The following is a 26953-nucleotide window of genomic DNA, read 5'->3' on the forward strand; positions in this document are numbered from 1 at the left end:
TCTTTCTACCTGAAGCCAACTTCATTCAACACCAGTCTCGTTCTACCTGAACCCAACTTCATTCAACACTAGTCTCTTTCTATCTGAACCCAACTTCATTCAATACCAGTCTCTTTCTACCTGAAACCAACTTCATTCAACACCAGTCTCCCTCTACCTGTAACCAACTTCATCCAACACCAGTCTCTTTCTACCTGAACCCAACTTCATTCAACACCAGTCGCTTTCTACCTGAATCCAACTTCATTCAACACCAGTCTCTTTCTACCTGAACCCAACTTCATTCAACACCAGTCTCTTTCTACCTGAACCCAACTTCATTCAACACCAGTCTCTTTCTACCTGAACCCAACTTCATTCAACACCAGTCTCTTTCTACCTGAACCCAACTTCATTCAACACCAGTCTCTTTCTACCTGAACCCAACTTCATTCAACACCAGTCTCTTTCTACCTGAACCCAACTTCATTCAACACCAGTCTCTTTCTATCTGAAACCAGGGCCCTCATTCATCAACGTGATTTACGCACAGATATGTGCTTAAGCTGTGCGTACGACCATTTCTAAGCAGAGTGTGGGATTCATCAATTTCAACTTGAACTTGACTTCGTGCTTATATTTACGCACAGCTCGGACCATGCGTACCTGGCGCCCGTTGGTAGAATATATTATTACAACAAGGAAATGAGCTTCTGTGCATTAGTTTCAACACTGGCATGTTCTGTATGAACCGTAATTCATTATAGTTCATTGTAAAATAGCAACAGTAGTGTAATTATGGTCAAAACCCTATAAATAGCATTTGGAATAATAGATCTTTCTCTCAGAATGAATGCAGCATGGTTTATATAGCGTTATCGGAATATGCGGGGTGTACTGACTGACTGCACTCCGCGTAGCTCAACTTGTTATTATTCTGCGCACAGACCGCAGAAACACGGGAACGTTTTGATTATATTTAAAAGGCTTTACGTTAAACGAAACAAGTGGAATTTCGAAGCTGTAAGCAGAATACAAGTCATATGAACACCCACGATATAGTGTTCTTCCCCCTTTTTACTGTATAAGAAAGAATAAAAAACGCATTGCAATGACACCAGGGTGTATGTGTATTACAAAACCCTTGCAATAACAAACATAGTGGACAGACACAACATATAAAGATGATGATGGAATTCATTCAAGTCCTCTCCACCCTCGGGTCTTTGCCACCGGCACGGTCCATCGTGATATTGGAGATGGATCGAGCAATAGACTGTTACTGTAGCTGTCAAAGCTCCATCACAAATGCAGTTATGTGAATAGAAAGGGATTCCACTCAGTCAATGTTGCGATGCGCATTTGCCTGATACATGTTGTTGCTGCATGCCGGGAGGAAAGGCATGCTGCATGTTTTCAATTCATTAAATAGAACGGATACTTTTTGCAAGGGTTTACTGACTGTCATACAAATAATCAACCAACTACATACTGTAACTTTTCAGTGCACGTTCTTATTTACATTGTGACAACAGCCTTGTGAGTTCCCGCAGTGACCCGCACACAGACATGATGGAATTCAAGTTCATGTTTGTATTGATCACATATAGGCAGGCTACACATGGCGTATCTGCTACATCATACATGGCAGTAAGATTCATTGTTCTTGTATATGCTCTCGTATTATTGTTTATATAGGCTACCCAATACTGACATCAAAATAGATTGTATGCCTCTAGAAATCATCAGCAGCAGGTAGAAAATTGACGGAAAATCCGTCGCGATTTGGAATAAAATTGAGGAGAACTTTAATCCCTGGGTATTAATCAAACAAAACGGAAAAAGGCAGTCATATTCCAGCACGGTCTTTATTCGTGTTTGCGCTGCCCATGCAGCAATGGTTAATAGATATCATATCCGACATCACCGTACGTGTACACGTCTGTCAGCCTGTCTCATAACACGCTTCCCTCGGTTTAGTCCATTCTTCCACATTTCATGGGGGTGTCCATTACCGTATATGGTTAATCGGGGCGGTTTTGGTATGCAAATACGTGAAAGTGTGCACGAACCTCGGCGCAGGGCCAAGGTGATATTTATCATGACAGGTGTGCGTAGAACCTGCGTACGCACGTGTGGTAAATCCCTTTTTTTTTTGTGCGTGCACTGATTCTAAATTCTGTGCTTACGTGTGGAAATAGAACATTTTCTATGCCACGTTGATGAATGAGGGCCCAGGACTGACAAATAAGAGCTCCAGGAATAACACAAAGACAGCAGACAGGTAGACATGACAGGGGAACATAGAAATACAAGACCTAGACCAGGGGTGGCCAACCCGCGGCTCGCGAGCCGCATGCGGCTCTTTGCCCGTCAATGTGCGGCTCTTCACTTTTTTTGTAAATTTCTTTTTTTTATGTCACTCATTCCATAAGGACGTAGAATAAACATTAAAAAAAATTTAAATGGTCCATTTGCATGTTCTTGGTATCTGAATCTAGGGACATATATGGATCAGTGTCAGAAATAGTGTGTCTGTTACTAGGCTTGAGTAAATTGTAATGAACCAAAGGAGAATATCAATTCTATTTAAAAATATTTTTTTATCTTTGACTGTGAATAACACCATGCTAAAATTTACCAGACCTGAAAAATCTAAGCAAATGAATAAAGGGAAGATGATTAAACAGAAGGTTTTGTAGATACAGTACTGAATTCTACCATCTTTTTTATAATGTAAATTTCTCCACCATTTTTCATTCGTATTGCAACATCGTTTTTTGCAAGACGTTCACAGAAAGGTAGAGAAACTAACTGTGTTCTGTTTTATGGCAATAACGTTCAGGTTTGTGGGAGATAATCCCAAAAAATAAGAGAAATAAAAAAGTAAATCCAGAAGTCAGATGATTGACAGGGGCTGGTGTGAGCTGGGTAGGGTCGTTTTTCGAAATTCGAAAGCCCTGAGTCTCTTCCTTCAAAAGACTACACTAACTTTTGGCTGTGCCACTTCCTCCTGTCAATATGCGCCGGTTTCCGACTCAATGCCCTGAGATTTCTATAATCTTATATTTCACTAATAACAGTTAAAATAATTGGTAAACAAACGTAATGCTGAAAATATACACTTTTACTGTATATCTCGGGCTTAAGAGGTTAACCCTGTGAGGCCCAAATTAACAAGACATTAGCAACTTCAGAGGCCAGAGGGTGGGGCATATAAACACATTTACTATCAAATAGCATTGTGAGGCTGAACAACAGGACCAATTGACTATACATGTGCTTAACATTTTTTAAATAATTTTTTTTTTTTTAAATGGCTAAAAGTGATTTTGTAATTTTGCAACCGTGGGTCTCACAGGGTACTTTTAACCATGTGAGGCCCAAATAAAAAAGACATTAGCAACTTCAGAGGCCAGAGGGTGAGACCTATAAACACATGAAGGGTGCCGTGACTGAAAAAAAGGTTGAGAAACGCTGGTATATGGTGTGGCTCTTTGTGGTACCACAGTAATTTTTGTGGCTCTTAGTCTCTGACTGGTTGGCCACCCCTGAGAGAGAGAGAGATAGAGAGAGAGAGAGAGAGAGAGAGAGAGAGAGAGAGAGAGAGAGAGAGAGAGAGAGAGAGAGAGAGAGAGAGAGAGAGAGAGAGAGAGAGAGAGAGAGAGAGAGAGAGAGAGAGAGAGAGAGAGAGAGAGAGAGAGAGAGAGAGAGAGAGAGAGAGAGAGAGACTCCTTCCCTAGGTAAGAAGCTCAAAAGAAGTACCTTTCTGTGTTCCTATTGGTAGCTCAACAGGGTAGCCTTCTGTGTTCCTATTGGTAGCTCAACAGGGTAGCCTTCTGTGTTCCTATTGGTAGCTCAACAGGGTAGCCTTCTGTGTTCCTATTGGTAGCTCAACAGGGTAGCCTTCTGTGTTCCTATTGGTAGCTCAACAGGGTAGCCTTCTGTGTTCCTATTGGTAGCTCAACAGGGTACCTTTCTGTGTTCCTATTGGTAACTCAATGGGGTACTAAAGAGATGATTGTGGACTTTAGGAGGTCGGGTGCTAGGGACTACAGCCCCCTCAGCATCGACGCGGCACTGGTCGAGAGAGTGAACAGTTTCAAGTACCTCGGAGTCCACATATCCGAGGACTTGACATGGACCACACACATTGACAGTGTAGTAAAGAAGACACGGCAGCGCCTCTACTTCCTTAGGCGCCTAAGGACGTTCAAAGTGAGTCAGAAGATCCTTAAGAACTTTTACTCATGCACAATAGAGAGCATCCTGACTGGTAACATTAACAGCCTGGGTCTGTTGAGTCTGGCAATATTGTAAACTCTTATTGTCTCTCTCACTTAAACCTAGACTCTTATTATTATTGTCATCTCCCCAGTCAAATCGGGGGATATTGTTGGGAGATTGTCCACTGAGTGCATTCTTCAAGTGTTACCACACAATCATTGCTATTCTCTACGGCACCAATGTGTCATATACTGGGGCATAGGTGGCCTTAGCTATGTTTCACTAGAGAGAAAGAGAGAGAATTTCCTGCCAGCTGTTACACATTTAAATCAGAGAGAGATAATTAATAAATGTGCGTCAGAGGGGCATGTTTCAGTTAAATGTCCAAGGCCCGCTTTACATTCTCCTGTTAAATGTACATGGGGGGGCCTGAACCGGCACTGGGGAAGTAGAGCGTGGCACTGTGCTGTTGAGTCTGTAAATGTCCATACAAAAATCAACTATCAACTATACTATATGCACACATCAATTACTATAGAAATGTCATAGTGAATCAATATAGAAACATAGCATTTCTTTTTTTATTATCTTTTTCCTCCTTCTTTTTCCATTTTTTTCTCCCATCCCAATGTTAGTCGTTATGCCAATTCCCAATCCCCTTCCTGGTCGTTGCGCACTCTACCCCCTACCGTCGGTCCGGGAGGGCGGAGACTATCACATGCTTCCTCCGACACATGTGTACCCAGCCCACCGCTTCTTTTCACCTGGCAGCGCGGACTCTCACTGGGAGAGTGTAACGTGTGGAAGGATCACACTACCTCTCTTAGATCCTTCCCTTGCTGTGCAGGCGCCCCGACCGAACTGTAGGAGTCGCTGTTTACAACAACCAGGACCCACCCTCGCCGGGTTTCCCACCCTCTAACACTGCCAATTGTGTTAGTATGGACGGTCGGCCAACCCGGAAGCACCACAGCTGGATTCGATCCCACTGTCTCTGTGGTGGTAGACAGATGCTTAGTCCGCTGCACTACCCGGCCGCCCGAAACATAGCATTTCTATGGTAAAACCACAGGAACACTATTCACTAGGGATGTCCCGATCCGATCACGTGATCGGGATCGGGGCCGATCACGTGATTTTCCGAAGATCGGGATCGGCAAAAAAATAAATAAAAATCACGTCTTAAACTCATACTGAGGCCTTAGTTTTGGTTTTAAATTGCATATCATCATTCATTTATTTATTGTCACACAGAGCAGAAGAATTTTGCCAAAACAAACCAATAGTATCCAGCTGCAGAACGGCGGACCAGACACACTCTCAGACCCAAATTAAAAAAATAAATATTATTTTTAATTTTTTTTAATCCCAATTTCTCACATTACATTCACCCTGAATGTTGACGTTATCCAGGTGAAAAGTTAACTTCATAAATCATTTGATGTATAATTAAATCAAAGGAAATGCGTTTGGGTCTGGGAGATGGCTGGTCTGCCGTTCTGCAGCTGGATACTATTGGTTTGTTTTGGCAAAATTCGTCTGCTCTGTGTGACAATAAATGAATGAATGATGATATGCAATTTAAAACCAAAACTAAGGCCTCAGTATGAGTTTAAGACGTGAACATGGTCATGTTTGTTGAATTAAAAAAGAATTGTAAAATTCTTTTAATATTTTTTTATTTATTTTTTTGATCGGATCGGGAAATATCGGTATCGGTAGATACTCAAAATCACATGATCGGGATCAGATCTGGAGCAAAAAACCGTGATCGGGACATCCTTACTATTCACCATACATTTCTACAGTAGTCTCCAGTTCTTAATGCACACCTTGATGTCACTACTGTAGTGCCTTTTCAATTGCAAATGCTTCAAGGACAGAACTCACCCCAGTCCTGAACCAGCTATACGTAATTACAGCTGTTTCAATTGCAATCATGTGGTATGATGATGGTGCGGTCGAGGCTAGTCGCCGTCTGGTCAGCTCTGCGATGATTGTGCATACTTTTTGTTATTGTGTTTATTTTTAGTACTTTTTTTATAGAAACTACGCTGGCATGGACGAAATATGATCGCCAGTCACTGATGGCCTGAAAGACGGGTTTAACAACACTTTTTGCCAAAACTGGCCACCGGAGATTCAACGAGACGACGACAACAACAGCAGAGACAATGGCGGTGCGATCAAACGGAAACATAGAGGACGTAGAACCGGAATTAGGAAAATACTGAAAAGTTATCCTTACCGGCCGGCGATTCCCTCAATTCTGCTGGCAAACGTCCATCTGGAGAATAAGATGGACGATCTCCGTGCGAGGGTCCGCTTCGATCGAGACGTGAGAGATTGCAACATTATGTGTTTCACGGAGACATGGCTGAAGGCAACAACTCCAGATCACATCATCCCTCCGTCGGATTCCTTCTCCGTCTTCCGAGCGGACCGTACAGAGGAATCCGGTAAGAGCATTGGCGGGGGACTCTGTCTTCTGACCAACAATAACTGGGTCAACCCGAAGGAAGTAAAGATACTCTCCCGTTCATGCTCACCGGACCTGGAACATCTGTCCATACAATGTCGCCCGTTTTACCTCCCCCGAGAATTCCCCGCCATTATCATGACGGCAGTGTACATCCCACCACAAGCAGATACCGCCAGGGCCTTATTCATTATCTCTTATTATTAAATGCTTAAAGCAAATAAACAGATTGTCTTAGATCATCTCTCTTGGCTTAACGTTGAAATAGATTGTCTTTTAATATACTTGTGCTGTTCAAGTTGGTCATGAGCAGTAAAACTCCTGTTTTTATACATAAACAGATTGTTTTTAGTAGTACTGTGCATGAGCATTACAGTAGAGGTTCCAGTAATGGGCAGCTTGATTTGCCAGGTCCAAAAACCAACGCTTTAAGGAGATTTTTTATTTTTAGGGCATTTACTCTTTGGAATAACCTGCCTCAAAACCTCTGCTGCATTTACAGTAGATTCACTTTTAAAAATAATCTTAAATTGTATTTAACACTGTAAAGTGTTTTGTTTTTGTTTGTTTTCCGTGTCTGTGCTTGCATGTACTTTTAGCCATCTTAATTGTTAGTTTCATTATGCATTGTGTGTTGAGAACTGACTTTTAATAATTTTGTTTTGCAATAATAATTGTTTTTGTATGTTTTTTTGTGTGGACCCCAGGAAGACTAACTGGTTGCTATGGCACCAGCTAATGGGTATCCGTAATAAAATAAAATCAAAATCAAATCATAACTGGACAATGATAATTACGTTTAGCACTATTAATTGCCTTCATGTTTAACAAAAATTGGAGTGATCCAACGAATGTGAAGGAATTATCCAACCACTGCTCCCCAGAACTGGAATATATAACCATCAAGTGTCGTCCTTTCTTCCTCCCGAGGGAGTTAACGGCGATCGTCCTGGTCGGAGTGTATATTCCACCGCAAGCCAACAACAACGCCGCGCTCTCCAGACTACACGACGAGGTAAATAATATACAAGCGACGAACGTTAACGCCGCCATTTTAGTACTGGGAGATTTCAATAGCGCCAATCTGAGAAAGGTATTGCCTGATTTCTACCAGCATGTGACTTGCAACACCAGAGGCGGTAACATCCTAGATCACTGTTACACGCAATTTAAAGGTGGCTACAAGGCTCATTCTGATAGTGGCTTTGGCAAGTCAGATCACGCATCCATTTTCCTTACACCAAAGTACAGACAAAGAATTAAAAGTACTCCCGTAGTCTCGCGAGAGGTGCAGAAATGGGATGTGACGTCAGAGGATACGATCCGGTCAGTGTTCCACAACACAGACTGGATTGTATTCCGCGACACAGATAACATTAATGCCTACACGGAGACAGTGCTGGACTATGTCTGTACTAGGGTGAAAGAAACATTCCCCACTACCAAAATGAAAGTTTACCCAAATCAAAAACCCTGGGTAGACAAATCCGTCCGTGAAGCTCTGAGAGAGCGCACCAAAGCATACAATGACGGCCTAGTGGCAGGCAACATGAATGACCACAAGGTGGCGCAACACAACGTAAGGAGGACAGTGTCAGAGGCCAAACGGCGCTACAGGGATAAAATTGAACTCCAGTTTGAACAAGCTGACTCTAGAGCTATGTGGCAGGGGCTCAAAACGATGACAGACTACAAAGGCGCCTCCCTCAAACTGAACAGTGACATCTCCTTAGCAAACGACCTCAATACCTTCTATGCGAGGTTTGATGCTGGTAATAACAACACCAGCTCACAAGCCTCGGCAATGGGGGGGGGGGGGTCGGCTGCTGATGGAGGCGCAGTGTTCAGGGTAACAGAGCATGAGGTGAGGCGGACCTTTAAAAAAGTGAATATCAGGAAGGCAGCAGGTCCGGACGGCATCCCCGGCCGCGTCCTAAAAGTCTGTGCCGACCAACTGGCCCCAGTATTCACTGACATATTTAACCTGTCCTTAGAACAGGCTGTCATCCCCACCTGCCTGAAGAAGTCCACTATTATCCCTGTACCCAAAAAATCCAAGCCTGCTTGCCTCAACGACTACCGCCCTGTAGCTCTCACCTCCATAGCCATGAAGTGCTTTGAGAAGCTAGTAAAGGGCCACATCTGCTCCTCCCTCCCCATCAACATGGACCCCCTGCAATTTGCATACCGCCCCAACAGGTCCACGGAGGACGCCATATCCCATGTGCTGCACACAGCAGCATCACACCTGGACAAGAGGCAGGGGAACTATGTGAGAATGCTATTCATCGACTACAGCTCGGCATTCAATACCATAGTCCCCTCCATACTCATAGCCAAGCTCAGGGACCTGGGCTTGGGCTATGACCTCTGCCAGTGGGTCTTGGACTTCCTGACTGGCAGACCCCAGGTGGTGAGAGCAGGCAACTGCACCTCCTCATCCATCACCCTCAACATAGGGGCCCCCCAGGGCTGTGTTCTGAGTCCCCTCCTCTACTCCCTGTACACACACGACTGTGTGGCTCAGCGGAGTAGCAATACAATCGTCAAATTTGCTGACGACACAGTGGTGGTGGGCCTGATCTCTGCCAACGACGAGAGGGCCTACCTGGAAGAGGTCAAGGTCCTGGCGGGATGGTGCCAGGAAAACAGCCTCTCCCTGAACGTCAGCAAAACAAAGGAGATGATTGTGGACTTCAGGAGGTCGGGGGTCAAGGACTACAGCCCCCTCAGCATCGACGGGGCACCGGTTGAGAGAGTCAACAGCTTCAAGTACCTCGGAGCCTACATATCCGAGGACTTGACATGGACCATACACATTAACAGTGTGGTGAAGAAGGCACGACAACGCCTCTACTTCCTCAGGCGCCTAAGGAAGTTCCAAGTCAGCCAGAAGATCCTTAAGAACTTCTACTCATGTACAATAGAGAGCATCTTGACCGGCAACATCACCTCCTGGTTTGGGAATAGCACTGCAAAAGACCAAAGCAGACTACAAAGAGTGACACGTTCAGCCGAACGCACAATTGGAGGGGGGCTCCCCACCCTCCAGAACATTTACTACAAGCGTTGCAAGGGGAAGGCTAAGAGAATTATTAAGGACTCGAGCCACCCGAACAACTGCCTCTTTGAACTGCTGCCGTCAGGCAAGCGATACAGGAGTCTCAAGGCGAGCACAGAAAGACTCAGAAGTAGCTTCTATCCCCAGGCCATCAGGCTGCTAAACGAACAATGAATGAACACTACACAACAACAACCACCAAACACACATAGCACACACATCCACACGCACACACTCACTTTAAACAAACACACTGTAGCACCCACTACACACACTTTATAGCACACACCCACTTTAAACAAACACACTGTAGCACCCACTCCCCACACTTTATATTTATGGATGAAGGATTGCACTACAACTCGTACACCTTACTGTAAATTGTACCTAAAATTGTACCTCATCCCATTTCTGCTTTGCACTAGATAGTACTGTACATTAGTACACTGCATAGTATTGTGTATTGTATATTATATGGTAACTCAGAACATTGTACATATGTCTATACCGAACAACTGTGACCTCATTTTCTTCTTCTAAATTCATGCTATATTATGTTATTATGTTATTTGATACTATCTTGTCTAGCACAGTCTCTGGAGCGTAACAGTAAGAAGCATTTTGTATGAAAGTATTCTGTACTTCTGTATGACAACTATTAAAGAACTTGAGAACTTGAACTTGAATTAAACATCAGTATATTAAGCATGGTGAACAAAAATGTCCACCACAGTTCTGCATCATAGTGGCTCTCGCTCGGCGTCACTCATGCACTGTCCTCGCACACGTGCACGCGCACTGAATAAAATTCCACAATGTACCTTTATCCCAGTATTCGTCTGACCACACCCCTCGTTAGCTTACCTTCATAAGCAGGTGTGTGGCCATCTGCTCTCCTCCTTCTCGCTTTCACCACAAGGAGTGCCTTCGGTAGATCCCCACTTGACGTGTTGTTAGTTGAAAAGAGTTGAGACGTGTTTACATTGTGCTTAGTTTTTTCTTCTCTCATAACTATTCAAAAAGAAAAAGCTAAGTCATAATGTCTACCTCGGAGAGTAGACCCACTCTTCACCAGCGGTTCTCCATTCCCGCCTCTGTCGTGCGTGCTGGTGCGGGGCTGCTGCCACTTTCGTGGTTGCCAACCCAGCCCAGGAGACAGCCGATGGATAGTTTGCCTCTCCGAGGAGCCGGTGCATCGGTGCCGTCGCCCCGGCGGTGGCCTGATCTCGACTCTGGTTCCTCTGGTTCCAGGGAATCGTCCGTTGTTGAGCGGCCGGTTCTTTTGGTTCCGGAGGATTTGCGAGGTAAGCTTTTCGCGTCTGCCCGTTCATGTCGCAAGATGGTAGCCTGCAGACACGAACGGCCTGGGTTTGGGGAATTGCTGGAGACCAGCGAGGATGCGTCGGTCTCTGCATGTCCGATGGAAACTGAGGATTTCATGGAAGAGTCGGACAAATTCTTGTTTGAAGGCCCTGTGGAGGCGAGTATTCCTCCCGTCCAGGAAACACCGGAGGGGGGAGAAATGTCTCCTTGGGGCGCCTTGTTCGAGGATGTCGGGGAACCACCTCGGCCTCTTCGGCAGGATGCCCTGCTATCAGCCACATCAGACTGTGGCTCCTCAACCGGTCGAAGCCTGCTGCATGTGAGGGATGCGGGTTCGGTGGAGGAAAGTCAGCAGGGGGAACTGCAGGCTTTGTTTCCCGAGCTCATGGCGGTAGCTGCCGCTGCAAACGGCGTGCCGCTGCCGCAGCCATTGCCTGCTCCTGCCCCCGATGATCTCATAGGTCATCTCTGGCAGCGTCGCCCGGTGAGAGGGGTGGACGTTGTCTACCCATTTTTCCCCTCAATGGGGGCCTATGTTCGTCTGGGCCAGGCGGTGTCTCACATCATGGGACTTACTCCCGCCTACGTACCAGTTACGCGGGTGTCGGGGTTGGTCAAAGGTATGAGAGAGGGCGTGCCACGGCTTGATAGGCCGATGGCCGCTCTCCTCTGTCCGGATGTGGTGTGGGAGCCATTATGCAAGCCGGTTCTCCATGGAAGATCGGCTAGGCGATTGGCATATTGGGGTGACCAGTCATTTATCGCTGGTACACAGTCGCTGGCTGCGGCTTCTAACATCGCGCAGCTGGCTAGATTTGTATCGGGGATAATGACGGGCGGCACGGGTCTGACCGAGGTAAAATGCGATCAGATCACCCAGGCGGCAGGAGCTGTCCTGCATCTTACCCAGGTGCAGGCCATAGCCTCGGGGAAGATGCGCGCCCTGGCCACCCTTACCCAGCGCCACCTTTGGCTGGAGCAGGCTCGAGTGCCAGAGAAGAAGAGAGCCCCTCTTCTGACGGCCGACCTCTCCGATGCTGGATTATTCGGGAAGGCCCTGCAGCTGATGACCTCAACGTGCAGAGAGATGGCAGAGGAGCGGTCCGTGCTCCAGCCCCATTTTCCGCCTCCCGTTCTTGCCGGTGGAGTCAGAAGGCTTCCACGACGTCGAGCTCCCTCCGCCGTGCCTACCACTGCCTCCGCCGCCACTGCTGGCCCCTCCAAGAAGGCCAGGAGGAGAGACGGCGATTCTGCTGCCGCCAGCCAATCCACGACCGGAGGAGACGGTAGGGAACGACGTGACCAGCAGCCGATCCACTACCGTCCCTCCGGGGCTTCTCGGGGTGGCAAAACTCGAGCGGCTCGAGGCGGCAGACGCCGCTAAAGTGACTTTTCCCCCTGTGGTCCCCTCTACACCCTCCCCGGCCCCCTCATGATTTTGTGCCGTAAAAATAAATAAAAAGTTCCCTAAAAAGGGGACTATATTATTGGCCAAACAAACTGTGTGTTTCTTCACCAATACATATGATGGGGTTGCGAAATGTGAATCTGCATTATTACATTGAGAGATGAGTCGTGTTGTGTTACGAGATTAAGCAAGGTCTGCAAGCATACACTCAGTCATAGAAAGGTTCTATTAGCCTGACGCTCCACATGCAGGTAGAAGCTGGTGGTATGTTCCGTCTCGTTCCGTCTCGTTCATATCGGGGGATGATGACGGAATGGATCTGAACATACGTAGAAGGGTTTCACGCCCTGGGGGTGGGCCGCCGGGCGCGGTTCGCACCGAACGTCTGGGTGGCGCCTTCTTTTCATGTCTAAGATCAACACGCATGTCTGCCCCTTCTCCTGGAGTTGGCAGGTCGGCGTGGTTAGGGCACGGGACTGGTTCTGGTCACGCTGGTCCGGATCAGTTGCACCCGTTGTCCGCCGGGGATGCAGATCTGCTGTTCTGGTACCCTGAGGGACTTGGACTTTTTTCAGGGGGAAAAATGCCAGGTCGGTCCGGGTGTCACAGGGTTAAGCGCTATGGAGCCCTTGTTGGGTACATTGTATTCTACACTGTCGTAATGGCTTACGGCCGTGCCAACCTGTACACGCCCGATCTCGTCAGATCTCGGCCACCACGCAGGTTGGTCTTGGTTAGTACTTGGTTGGGTGACCTCCTGGGAATACCAAGTACGGGGTGCTTGGGGCTGGTTCTCCATTTCTTTCGCTCTTCTCTTACGCGTGGCGAAGAGGGGCCTGTTGGGGTGGTCTTTGACCTCCTCGGGGGACCCTGTGCTCCCCGTATCGCCGGGCCCGGTCCGAAGTAATGTTTTCGTTGACCCGTAGGCCCGGGATAACCCTGTTGGAAACTGAAACACGGGTACTGCGGTGGTGCCTGAGGGGTTATGGGACCGACCACCGCATAGGGTAATGCCTGGGTGGTTGGTTCTCTGGTGTGTCGGTGCAGTGTCAACTCCCGGGTTGCCCGGTTGAGTGTGCCCCTGCACGTTCGTGACGTCTGCCAATTGTGTCAGCCTTCGCTTTGAGGGAGGTTTGTCATGGTGACGACAACGCCAGCATACGCCCCTTCCGCCGGGGCGGCTGTGTTCAACTGACCTCTCTGGCGCCTGTCTCGTCCGCAGTCTCCAGGCTCGGGTTAACAGCCTGTTGCCTGGTTTTTTCCACGGTGCGCTGCCTGCTTCCGTGGTAAGCCTTGTTATTACGGCCGTGCTGACTGCCTGTACTGCAGGGTCAGTGTGCCAGGCGGTGTACTATTGGGGGGACAGGGCCCGCTCGGCTGAGGGGCCTTTGTCCGAATACGCTGGCGATGTGGGGGGCGGGGTCACTAAGTGCCCACCTGGTGGGGTCTTGATGCTGGCATCATGGACTTCTCCGGGCCCCCGTTCCAGGGGGTCCAGTCCCTTTGGTGGGTCTGGGCCTTCCTTCGCGCTCCGCTGCTACGGCCTTGCCACGGGGTTGGGTTGCCCTTGACCCCGTGATTCTGGGGGCAGTAACGAGGTTGTTCCCTCCGTTCGTTCCCGGGTGGCATGCGGGTTGTGCGTGTGTGTAGTCGTGGGGTCAGGCCACGGTCTGCTCACCCTGTGCGTTGAGTTGCTTGAGTGCCTCTTCACACGGTCGGGTCCGTCGTCCTCCCGGGAACCTCCAATAGGGGGGGTGCCCTCCATTAGGGGGGGTCGGGGGGGCTCGGCCCTCCCTGTTCTGATGGTTGTGGGGGGCCTTCAGCGGGGTGTATTTGTCGGCCGATGGCTCTCGCTCGGCCTCCCTTGTGCATGAGTGACGCCGAGCGAGAGCCACTATGATGCAGAACGTTAGGTTATGAATATAACCAAGTTCTGTTAATAGTGGTGACGCTCGGCGTCCGACGCCGCTGCAGCCCTTGATCTCACCTTGTGGTGAAAGCTTGGGAAGGAGGAGAGCAGATGGCCACACACCTGCTTATGAAGGTAAGCTAACGAGGGGTGTGGTCAGACGAATACTGGGATAAAGGTACATTGTGGAATTTTATTCAGTGCGCGTGCACATGTGCGAGGACAGTGCATGAGTGACGCCGAGCGTCACCACTATTAACAGAACTTGGTTATATTCATAACCTAACGTTCTTATTGATTAGACCATAACGTGTTTTTGGGGAACAAACACGCCAAACACAAGAATTTGAAAGTCGGTTACAAGCCTGGAAATGTTGACAATAATTGAAGAAGCTATGTACTGTAAGACCAAGGCGATGTGTAAATGCAGTCTATTAACGCTTTGAATACTCGGGTCTGGCGCTGAACGTTCGACCATCATCGGGTCTGGCGTGGAAAGTGTTAATTAATGCAATGCATTATTTACTGTGTGTGTGTGTGTGTGTGTGTGTGTGTGTGTGTGTGTGTGTGTGTGTGTGTGTGTGTGTGTGTGTGTGTGTGTGTGTGTGTGTGTGTGTGTGTGTGTGTGTGTGTGTGTGTGTGTGTGTGTGTGTGTGTGTGTGTGTGTGTGTGTGTGTGTGTGTGTGTGTGTGTGTGTGAAGCTTGAAGCAGTCAGACAAATAGCCCTGGTCAAAGTTCAGCACCTATTCTCAAATGTACATATTCCTCGCAAATTTCTCTGTGAGATGAACAATAAAACCGTACAGATGGTGAGACAATGGACTGAACACTCACTCAACACGGGACATCATATTCCATACCATGCGGAGGGGCGGCCTGGGTGTTCCCAACTTTGAATGGACGTACATTGCCACGAGACTCAGTCATCTTCTCAACATGCCGACCAGCACGTCAGAGAGCAGGCCAGAGCCTCTCTGTTCTTAGACCTGCAGAGCCGCAAGGTCCCCCTGGCGTGTGGGTCGGATCCAAACTTCCTGGGTTACAAGAAGAAAGCTAGTTGAAAGCTGGACAGCCGCGCCCCCGGATTCGGGGTGTGGTCTGACTGGCCAGACCTGAATGACCTATGCGGCTGGTCCAACGTGACCCTGGAGTGGGTGGGGCCGGACTCAGACGCTGTTAACGTTTCTGAGGAGATCATCTCTGACCCTACCATCTCTGTGAAGGCCACCATTGACATCTGTGGAACGTGGCATGAACTACCACTTACCAATGCCCGTGGCCATCTCATGTCGGCACAACAACAACGCCAACGTCAACACTGGACTGAGCTTAAACTGCAAGGGAAGCTTGCTTGTCTCCCTGCCGCTGACCACTCTGTCTCGCACGCAGTTTTTAAAAATGTAGCTATTGATGAGAGCATCATCATTTTTACTTTAAAAGCTAGGCTACAGGTTTTACCATCAATGCTCAACCTTTCCATCTGGTTCCCTGGCAGTCATAGCCCACAGTGCATACACCATGGTCACGAACAGACAACAGAAACCATGTCTCACATACTCAATGGCTGTCATGCATACAAAGGGCTCTACATTTGTAGGCATGATAGGATCGTGAACCTGATTGCAGACAGTGTCAGTTCCACACTCGGGTCACCTGCAACATATAAGCTGTATAAACACACCAGTGTGAAGCCATATATGCTCAATCTGTGTAGGGACAATTCACTGTTCTCTGACATTTCAGCAAACACCCCCGATGTTGTTATTGTTAATGAGAATAACAGAGAGGTTCTCATCCTAGAAGTTGGTTGCATGTTTGACTACAGTCTAGAGGAAGCATTTACAACCAAAATGTTAAAATATCAACTGTTAGACCATACCATATCACAACTCGGCTACAACTGTAAATTTTTAGTCTTCATATTTGGAAGCCTGGGTCATGTCCATAAATTGGGTGTTAGAGGTCTTCAGTTGGCCGGTCTTCCGAAGAGAAGAGCCAAACAATTAGCTAAATATTGCTCAGTGTCAGCAATTATTGGCAGCCGGGCAATTTGGAGAAGACGCTGCTATCTGTACCCATGCGCTGTGTGTTGATTGTCAGGTTCATCATCCGTGTGAGTCTGTAACTTTGATTGCCACTGTGGCACGATTGTATCGGAATAATCCCACAATGTACAAGTGCACTGTTAATATGTGTGTCCTTTAAACCTTGTCTTTATGTGGACATAAATAAAATATTCTAAATGTGTGTGTGTGTGTGTGTGTGTGTGTGTGTGTGTGTGTGTGTGTGTGTGTGTGTGTGTGTGTGTGTGTGTGTGTGTGTGTGTGTGTGTGTGTGTGTGTGTGTGTGTGTGTGTTTGTCTGTTTGTGTGCGTGTGCGTGTGTGTGTGTGTGTGTGTGTGTGTGTGTGTGTGTGTGTGTGTGTGTGTCTCCCAGTGCTCTGAAGTATGTGGAGGAGGTAAGCAGCAGCGTATGGTCACCTGTCCAGAGGAGGACCGATGTGACCACGACCTTCTGCCCAGCAACATCCAGACCTGTAACAGTCAGCCTTGTGCACAATGGCTTACTGGATCCTGGGGACAGGTACACGCATACACACACAGAATAAAGGATAATCATATATTTTTTAAAGGGGAACTATCTTATAAATGGCCTTTTTGAGTGTTTAGCATTGTTTCCTAGCTATGTGAACTTATATTAATATTATCTATGTCTCAAAATTCTCATATTGGCGCATTCTTCCAATTCTCCTCTCACAATATTCACCCTCACTGAACTGAGTCATTTGAAAATGTGCCTATATGTGATGTCATAAAGACACCGCTGCATGTTAATGTTCAGGCGAAGACGACGCTGCGCAGTGGTTTAGGAGCCCAGGCTCAAAACAGCTCGAGATCTTGAGGTAGAAAAATGCTGTTTTTGAGGACTTGATTAGAAATACAAAACAATGAATAAAAAAAATATATATATTACAGAGGTGTTCCATAGACTCACAGGAATTGTGTAAAAGTGCCCAAATAGTGAAAGAAATAGTAAAATAGTTCCCCTTTAACTAATACTATGGCAGTGGTGTCTGCCACACACCACATGAGTGGCTTTGTCAAGGCACTTCGACACAGGGACACAGGTAGTGAAGGTGGAAGCAGACCAGTTTAATGAAGATGTGGCAAGATGTTACAAGTCGATGATGTTGTGTGCTGTCTAGTTCCTCTTGTGTCCTCCAGCCCTGAGGGACTGGCTCCTGATACTGTAATAAGTATCTGTCATGAACACTCATTTGATCTACAAGCAGACTTTAGAAGCCTTGTTGTTGAATGTGATGAATAAATGAACTGGAGAAAAAATATCTTTTCTTTTTGATCCACTTTTTCTCCTTATTTTTCTATTTTTCTCCCATCCCAATTTCGTAATTCCAATTCTTCCCTCCCCTGTCTTGAACGTTGCTAGACTATGCCTCCCACTGGTCGGCTGTAGTGAGGATAGAAGCCTTGCATCACGTGTCCCCTCCGGTACACGAGGAGGCAGCCTGTCGCATCTTTTCACCAGACAGCTCAAACTCTCAGTGGCGAGGAGTAACGCGTGGGAGGCTCACGCTGCCCCCGATACTTCCTGTTTCTGCTGTACAGGCGTCACCCAACCGACCTGTAGGAGTCGCTGTCCACAACGTTCCAATCCCCACCCACAGGCTTTCCCACCCTCTAACACTGCCAATTGTGTTAGTATGACGACCGGTCAAGCCGGTAGCAACGCCGAGAGCTGGGCTCAATACCAGTATATCCTGCGTTAGGTTTTCTTCTAAGGCCCTGTCCACACGTATATGCATATTATTGAAAACATAGTATTTTCTCTATATTTTGGCCTCTCGTCAGTATATGGGAATTGGATGTATTGTGTTTGTTTATTAAAAGGATCCCCATTAGCTGGATGCCTTGCCATTGAGCTAGTCTTCCTGGGGTCCAAGACAGACATACACAAACATAAAACATAAACAGATACATAATCAAGCAATCCATAATCCTAATAACAAAAAGATCAAATCTATTTCATTGGTCATAGAATTTTTTTTATTATTCAAAGACAGAAAAATAAGACAATCATGTTCATCGTATTTAGACTAAAGATTAGTCTAAATAGTTCCATCCATGACCATGACTCACTGGAGACCACGGCTGATGGATGGCTGTGACATGTCCACCCTGTCTCCTAGCTGCCTCTGGAATGTCCCAGTGGCTACAAAGCCCAAGGTGGACAGTACCTGGACATGTAGTGGCACAGGGTTTGAGCGTCTGGTCTGGCTCCAGGCTATTGCACAGCTCCATTAGGACAGGACAGGTCTTGGTAGCCTGAAGCGTCCCACTACTGATCGCTTAACCCGCATGCTATAACCTCTTTATTGGAGATCCTGGACTTGTCAGAGGTCAGAATGAGGTCAATGGTAGTCTGTGTTGATTCACATACACGTGTGGGTTGGGTGATTAGCTGGCTGAAGCCATGCAGATTAGGGGCTGCACGATTTTGGGAAATAATCGAATTGTGATTTTTCGGACAGATATTGCAATTGCGATAACATTTTCGATTATAATTATTATTTTTTTAAGCAGCCCCACAGAGCTTTATTGTAAAATGCGGCTTGCATCTGGCCTACGTGGTGGGTCTGGCCTACGCGGTGGGCCCTAATCTGCATGGCTTCAGCCAGCTAATCACCCAACCCACACGTGTATGTGAATCAACACAGACTACCATTGACCTCATTCTGACCTCTGACAAGTCCACAATCTCCAATAAAGGGGTTATAGCATGCGGGTTAAGCGATCATTATATGATATTCTGTACCCGCAAAAAGCTAAAACAAAAGGCCGGCTGTCACAAAAGAGTCACATCTAGAGACCTCAAAACCTACTCTAGCGAGGCCTTTAACCTAGAACTGGAGATCCTGGACTGGTCAGAAGAGCTCAGTGGTACACTAGTTGAAGAAACGTGGCTTGGTTTCAAAACCAAATTCTCAATAATACTAAACGACATGGCCCCCCTAAGAACCACCAGAGTAAAAAATCGCGCTGAGCTGTGGATGCACTCTGAAATATTAACCACTATGAAAACCAGAGACAAAAAATGCTCTGAGTTTCGTAAAAGTCAGTCAAAGCTTACCAAAAGCTCGAGCAGTGAACTCCAAGCCCACGTGACTGAACTCAAACTGCAAAGAAACAGACTAAGAAATGACGTAAACGCCATGATCAAAACTGCAAAAAAGAATTTCATCAATGACAGTTGTTGGATTACGTCATAATCAGCCAGTATCATCTCGTCACCTGTGGTTCCGTGAAGTTTCTGCGTTGTGTTTATCTCTTACTCCGAAGTTGACCTTCCCTGTACTGGCTGTACAACTGTTTCAACCCCGTCAATGCAATCCGACTCAGAAGAATTCGACACTGGAAACGTGATCTCTTTCCTTAGATCGTGGTGTTTATTTTTATAACCATAGACTCGTACAAGATGGAAACAGTTTGAAAGTCTTTGAAAGTCTTTGACGAAACTAAAGTCATTCTAATTAGGGATGCTCGATATTGGCTTTTTTACCGATACCGATATACCGATATTGTCCAACTCTTCATTTCCGATACCGATATCAACCGATACCGATATATGCAGGGTCCCCCCCCCCCCCCCCCAAAAACAGAATAATGTCAGGTAATTAACATTACATATCTCTTGTCGTGGAATTAACACAAAATTATGCATACTTTTGACAATAAAAAAATCAGAATGTGTTCTTACTTGCTTGCCTGGCTAAATAAAGGTTAAATAAATTTAAAAAAAGATTTTTTTCTTGACACTGTCAATCACTCCATTCTGATTGACAAGCTAAAAGCAATTGGTTTTGATAGTCTATCAGTGAGCTGGATGCAATCCTACCTACCTATTTTGTATTATAATTTTTTTAATGTTTAAATATCAGCATTATCTGGCATTCCTCAGTAAATACTATCAAACTCCTCTGATGTCAGACCAGATATGAGACGCGTGCACACACACACACACACACACACACACACACACACACACACACACACACACACACACACACACACACACACACACACACACACACACACACACACACACACACACACACACACACACACACACACACACAGAAAAGGAGAATGGCTTAAATGATTTTAGAATACTTCAGCTAATGAAGTTAAATGTTTATTATCATCAACTATCCAGTTTGAGGCGGTCAGGTGGCGTAGCGGAGATTGCGTTCGTCACCAACGCTGGAGACGCTGGGTTCGCATGTTCGGCGTTGTCACCAGCTTGGCTGGCCGTTCACACTAATACAATTGGTAGTATTAGGGCGTCGGGAAAGCTGGCGGGTGGGTCCTGGGCGTTGTGGACAGCGACCCCTACAGTTCGGTCGGGGCGCCTGCTCAGCGAGGGTAGGATCTGGAGAGAGGTAGTGCGGCCTCCCACACGTTACACTCTCCCAGTGAGAATCTGCGCGGCCAGGCTGGCTGCCGGCTGGCTGCACATGCGTCGGAGGAAAGCATGTGACAGTCTCCGGCCTCTCGGACCAACAGTAGGGGAAAGTGCGTAACAACCAGGAAGGGGGTTGGGAATTGGCATAACGACTAACAGTGGGATGGGAGAAAAATCGGAAAAAGGAGGGGAAAAAAAATAATAATATCCAGTTTGTTTTTATAGTGCAACGTTTTTCTACTTAAACATTAACACTTTCTCTGCCACGCTTATGTACATCCTTATACCATCTTCTGCCAGCTCTATTTGTCTATGGAGAAGTTCCCCTTCTTTGCAGGGCTATAACTTTTTTAATTGTATTGCTAAATTGACATTACTATGGCCCATTCAACGTCAATTATCTATCGTTCAGGATGTAGGAACGTTATACTTTTTCATTCACATATTCATACTAAAATACGGTCTAAAGTATAAATATGTTTTTATCGTTTTCTGCAGTATTCTGCAGAACATGATTTATAGCCCTAAATGCATTATATTGATGATCAAATACAGTTTGATAGCGATCGGCGCCAGATAAAAAATTTCAAATGGACGTGCTTCTAGAAGTTACTACTTATCATCTGATGTTGACCGGATGGGGGGGGGGGGGGGGGTCATTTATAATTCCGTGGCCAACGTTAGATGATTCATGTAGTGTGGGTGATATGATCATTAGAGCAGTTTGTATCGAACACGGTAAAAATAAATGCTGAAACTTACCCCAGTCTCCTCGGGCCGTTGGGCGATGAGCGTGGAGCAAAAAGATTCCTATTATGGGATGTTGAAATATGCGATCCATCTCCAGGTTGTATAATAGTATATATGTCCAAATCATGTTGTTTATCGAGTTATTGGTAACGGATCGCTATCCATTGTGTCGAGCTCGAGTCCCGGGACCTATAACGAGTGGTCGGACCGAATTTGGATGAGCACCAGTTTCCGTTTCCGGTTTACGGTTTGGGCGATCCGCCGATCGGCCACCAGATGGCGCTCTTGAACCGTTGGAGAGTTGAGAGGGGATCAACAGTAGATCTCAAGTCTCCGCGGGAGAAATATGATTGCGATCACAGATTTTTTAAATATTGATCTCAATGACGTGTTACGGCGTCATTGGCAGAATTAGCATGGCGGGGAATGACGAGTTAAAGTGTTAATTGAACCAGTAGAGACGATACGTCTGGAAAAAAAAATCCAATTATTTGACGTCGATCTGCTAGATCCTTTTTCCGTTTGTATGACGCAATAAACGCCGAAAGCATATTGATTCTTGTGTCTCGAAAGCGCTCCAATGCACTCGAAGTGTGTATATTGATCCACGTAACAACATATCTCTGGCGGAGCTTTTTCCCCGATGCACTGAGCACCACACTGGGAGACCGAGCTTTCGCTGTAGCTGCCCCCAGGCTGTGGAACTCCCTCTCCCCCTCCATCCGAGGCTCTGACACCATCAACCTCTTCAAAACCAACCTAAAAACCCACCTGTTCACACTTGCCTTCACGCAACACGGCCCCGCTCCCAAGTAGCCCACCCGTGACTCTTTTCTTTTAAGCCACAGATCCTGTTGTTTTGTTTTGTTGTTTATTTGTTTTGTTTTCTGTTTTTTGTTTGTTAATTTCAAACCACTTCATCCAATTGGACAGCACCTTGCTTCCTTTTTTTTATCTTATTTTATTGTTTTTTCCTGTTGTTTTTCCTGTTGTTTTTTTTCTACCCTTTCCTTGTACAGTGTCCTTGAGTCTGAGAAAGGCGCTTCTCTCTTAAAATCCAATTTATTATTATTATTATTAGAGTGTAACTCGCCCAAAATCCACCAGGCGGTGGTATTGAGGCCAGCTGGCTCCCGGAGGCTTCCTGGATGAATTATGAATGCCAATGGCGAATAAAAGAAATAACGATCATAACAACGAGTTTACTCGTTGTTGGCACTCAACGCATGGCGGCCAATAACGAGTATACTCGTTATTGGCAATTAATGTGTTAATGAATTTGGTATCTTTATTTATATACATGCAGACAAACCCCATGCTTGTTCCTATCATTCCTGATTATTGAGTAGTTTTCTAATTCTATCTCTGGGTCATTTACAGAATTATCAAGCTTCGTTTCTGAGAAGCACAGTATGTTTGCCTTACCATTAATGAATAAATGTCTGATTTCATCCAATTTGTGTCTTAAGCTGTTTATGTTGCGGTGGAAAATGTTTAGTCCATTTGCGTTGGTTATTTCGTTCGAAGTATTGTTCTTTTGTGTTCTGTTCGTCTGGGCTTTGTTGTAGTGTGTGGGGATGGGGTAGGGGGGGTCCTTTGTTGATGTGATATGCTAGCTTGCAGGCTAGCTTGCAGGCTAACGGGCGAGTCCTTGTTGTTTATGTCGGCGTCGATGTCCCGCGCCGATTTGGGCTCCACGGTTGCGAGCTCCGGTTCCCTCCCTCTCGTCCCGGCCTCTCGTCTGTTCATCTGCAGAGATGTCGGTATGGAGTGTGGTGTGGAGATGTCGCCATCGCCGTCAATGCCATGGATGTGGCAGTGTGGTCCACGATCGCCGCCGCTTCCTGTGTCCCCAGGCCTAGTCGTTGCGTCTGTCTGCGCGTCAAAACCTGGCCCGGATTCAGTTGTATATCTCTCGAAAGTAGTAGGATCATGGTCCTTCTGTCCATTCTGTCAGACGGGGGTACGTTCTTTCGATCCGGGTTAGCCGTTAATTAGCGTGTGTATTGATGCTGTCCCTACGGCTGGGTATTTTTGCTCTGCAACGTTGAGAACATAGAATTCGCTGTGGGTCTCTTTTTTTCATTTATGCTTCTCTCCACTTCTGTCGTTTGGTGTCTCATCGTCAAATATAGGTATGAGTCCGTAATCCATATCACGAAGAGGAGGAAATGTGTACAAAACCTTTTAGTTTTGCTTGCCTTGCGAGAGCTCAGAAAAATGCGACTGGTCATGGCTGCGCCGGACACTAGTGATGCGCGGGATGATCCATAGTGCGCGGGTGCCTGCAGTCAACCGTGGTCATGAGTCAACCAAAAATATTTGTATTGTTTGCGGGTAATTTGCAGTCTGGTTAGTTTAAATTAAATTGTGGACTTGCGCTTATTAACTCATTCTGCGCCAAAAACTCGCCAACCGTTCAGCGCCAATCACGAGAAAAGTCGGGTTTTAATCGTTATTTCTTTTATTAGCTATATCCATTCATTTTTCATCCATCCAGCCTGATGTTATCATTGGGAATGGGTCTGAGCTCGCAAAAGGGCAAATACCGCCGCCTACGCCTTCCAGCCGGTATTGCACTCCATTAGAAATGGTGTAGTTTCTTTTCAGGGGCCAATCTGAGCCGTGCGGGCAAGGTTTAAATACTCCGGCGGGACTAGCGTTTACAACGTTACATCTGCGATGCTGCCCCCCCCCCCCTTCATATGCAAAGCCGGACAATGTGGGACGGACCTCCACGAGCAGTATTTGGAATGGCGATCAGATAATTGGATTATTTCTTTTGCATTACATCAGAGACCAGGTAAGGTCTCTATATATCCAATCTTGCGTTGATCTGATATTTCTTTCTACCGCGATCGAAGCTGTCTGTGTGGACTGTGTGTGGCTGTTTACCGTTGGGTGCAGGAAGTGGGGGGGGGGAGCGCCGCGCTACGAGGGCCATTTCATGTATGCACGAGGAGATAATGATAATCTAGTGTTGATTTCAGGAAGATTCGATAATCAGGCGAAAAATGACAACGTGATAAGTGTATTCCACTAAAACGCTATTATTGCGTCTTTTCCTGGGATTACTAAGAATCACCAAAACTATACTCATATTCAAAACGGTATAAAACGGAAATGTACGGATGAAAAAACAATCTGTTTTGTGCATGTTGACTGGAAGCAACTCGCTGACAATCGACGGGTATATTAGACCCATATCTATAATATAAGATACATTTTAAGCCCTCGCAAATGTCGCAGTCTCCCCATTGATTAAATCGATGGCGCTCTAGCGCCCCCTGGCGCCCCGACAGATTTTTGTTTCTAAATCTAAAAACAACCAAATAAATGTAGAATTTATTTTAAACCCCAATTTCAATTATCTCAAGCTTATTTTCATTCGTTGTGAAATGTTTTACAATTGAATTGACAACTCTGAGGGATCCCTCCGAGTACCACCAGCAGGGGGCCCAAGTACCACCGGTGGTACGCGGTGGTCTCTTATAGTGTGTGCTTGCCAGAGCATTGTTTTTAATAAAACACCTTTACATCACACTGCCTCAAATCTAATGCTGTTCATCCAGTCAGTATATGACTCGAACCAAACATGATGTGCCTTCATCCTATATAGTACCTTCCATCTCTCTGTCCACCCCTATCAACAGTAAAGTTATATTGAATACAATTTATAAGAATAAAGGTCTACATAATGTATAAATATTTGATATAAGCATTTAGATTAATTAACCATTTTTGTAAAAGCACAGTAGGCTAAGTAGGTCAATAGTCCAATGGCTAAGCAGCAGAAACACTGCAAAACGGAATATAGAAATGATGTCTTCATAGTTATTACTGGGCGTTAACTACTCCCAAAACACAAATCCAAGACAACGTTTTCAGCATGATGGGGGGGGTTCATTCTGGTCCCTTCATGCACTGGTCAGAGTACATCTTCAGCTGCAGAGGCCAGTGAAACTGAAAGTGCGTAACTGTAGTTACTCAAACGGTGACCAGAAACACAGCTCACAGTACAGTATCTTCTAGGAGAAAGGAGGCATTGGTAATCAGGGAGACGATTTTGAGAAATTAATTCAATGCTAGAATGAATGATGAAGGGGGGATAAATCATATCCCCATGGGCAAAACAAATGATGACCAGAGGTAGGGAAATAAATTAAATAAAAATAACACACACAAATCAGCTATAAGAAACAAACACGTATAGAGTGGCTCGATCAGCCGAACGCACAATTGGAGGTGGGCTTCCCACTCTCCAGGACATTTACACCAGGCATTGCAGGGCCAAGGGCTAAGAGAATAGTCAAAGACTCTATAGTCACCCAAACAACTGCCTCTTTGCACTGCTGCAGTCAGGCAAGGGCCAGTACAGAGAGACTCAAAAGGAGCTTATATCCCCAGGCCATCAGGATGCTCAATGACTCTATGCAACACTAACCCATCCATCTACATTCATTGCACACACTTTAAACAAACACTCACCTTTAACATTCACTTTAGACACTTTAAACACTTAACACTACACCATATTTGTATCTATTTATTAAAACAATATTTGCACTACATCCATACCTAATTTTTGCATTTTAAAAAGTTTGCATTTTGTACCTCATTGTGTACTTGTACTTTAGTTTGCCTTACTTTACCTTGTTCTTTTTACTTATATTTACTTATATTTTGTAGTGTTTGGACCTTATTCTTCTTTTAACTTTTTTACTGTATGAAGCACATTCTCAGGGGGCTCATACAGAACCAAGCATTTCACTGTAATGTACATGTACTTTATATGTGACAAATAAAACAACTTGATATTAAGCAAGTTTAGCTACAGTAGTTAACATTAGATTGTTGCTGACTGTGAAGGAGCAAAACTACAAAACAAACTATCTTATGTAGCTACAAGGATAAATGAAGCACCTAACATTAGATAAGCTTGCTGGCTGCCATACCCCTTTGATATCCAAACAGGAGCCTACTGTGCACAGAGAGAGATGGGCTAGTCATGCTTAACCCCAACACAAGCTTGTGCAGCAAACAAAAGTTACTTTAGATACTTTGATAGTGGGATGGACAATGCACACCAGTAGCCAACTTGTAGTGGCCAAATCTTGAACAAGCGTGAATCCACAGTAGCATGCATGCATTCATACACACACACCCGTACACAAACACTTGACCTCCATGCCAAATGTTTGCCTGAAAACTGTGGGCGTTGAGGGTGGGGACACTTTTGTTGACTAACCAACCAACCAGAGTGATCTAATGTATAGAGCTGCTTATCACCGCTAAAACATGTATTATTACTTCAGAATTTGCATTGAAAATTTGTAGG

At 45.9% G+C, this 26953-nt stretch overlaps 1 protein-coding gene across 1 annotated transcript in view; it reads left to right on the forward strand.

The window, feature by feature from the left end:
- adamts7 (a disintegrin-like and metallopeptidase (reprolysin type) with thrombospondin type 1 motif, 7) overlaps positions 1-26953 on the forward strand; it is a 447398-nt gene that overhangs the window by 353871 nt on the left and 66574 nt on the right. Inside the window, exon 22 of the mRNA XM_084337494.1 lies at positions 16822-16968. Within this exon, the coding sequence (XP_084193620.1) occupies positions 16822-16968 (147 nt within the window). The remainder of the gene's footprint in view (positions 1-16821; positions 16969-26953) is intronic.

Source organism: Notolepis coatsorum, assembly GCF_963971535.1.
Source record: "Notolepis coatsorum genome assembly, chromosome: 20".
NCBI classification, from domain to species: Eukaryota; Metazoa; Chordata; class Actinopteri; order Aulopiformes; family Paralepididae; genus Notolepis; species Notolepis coatsorum.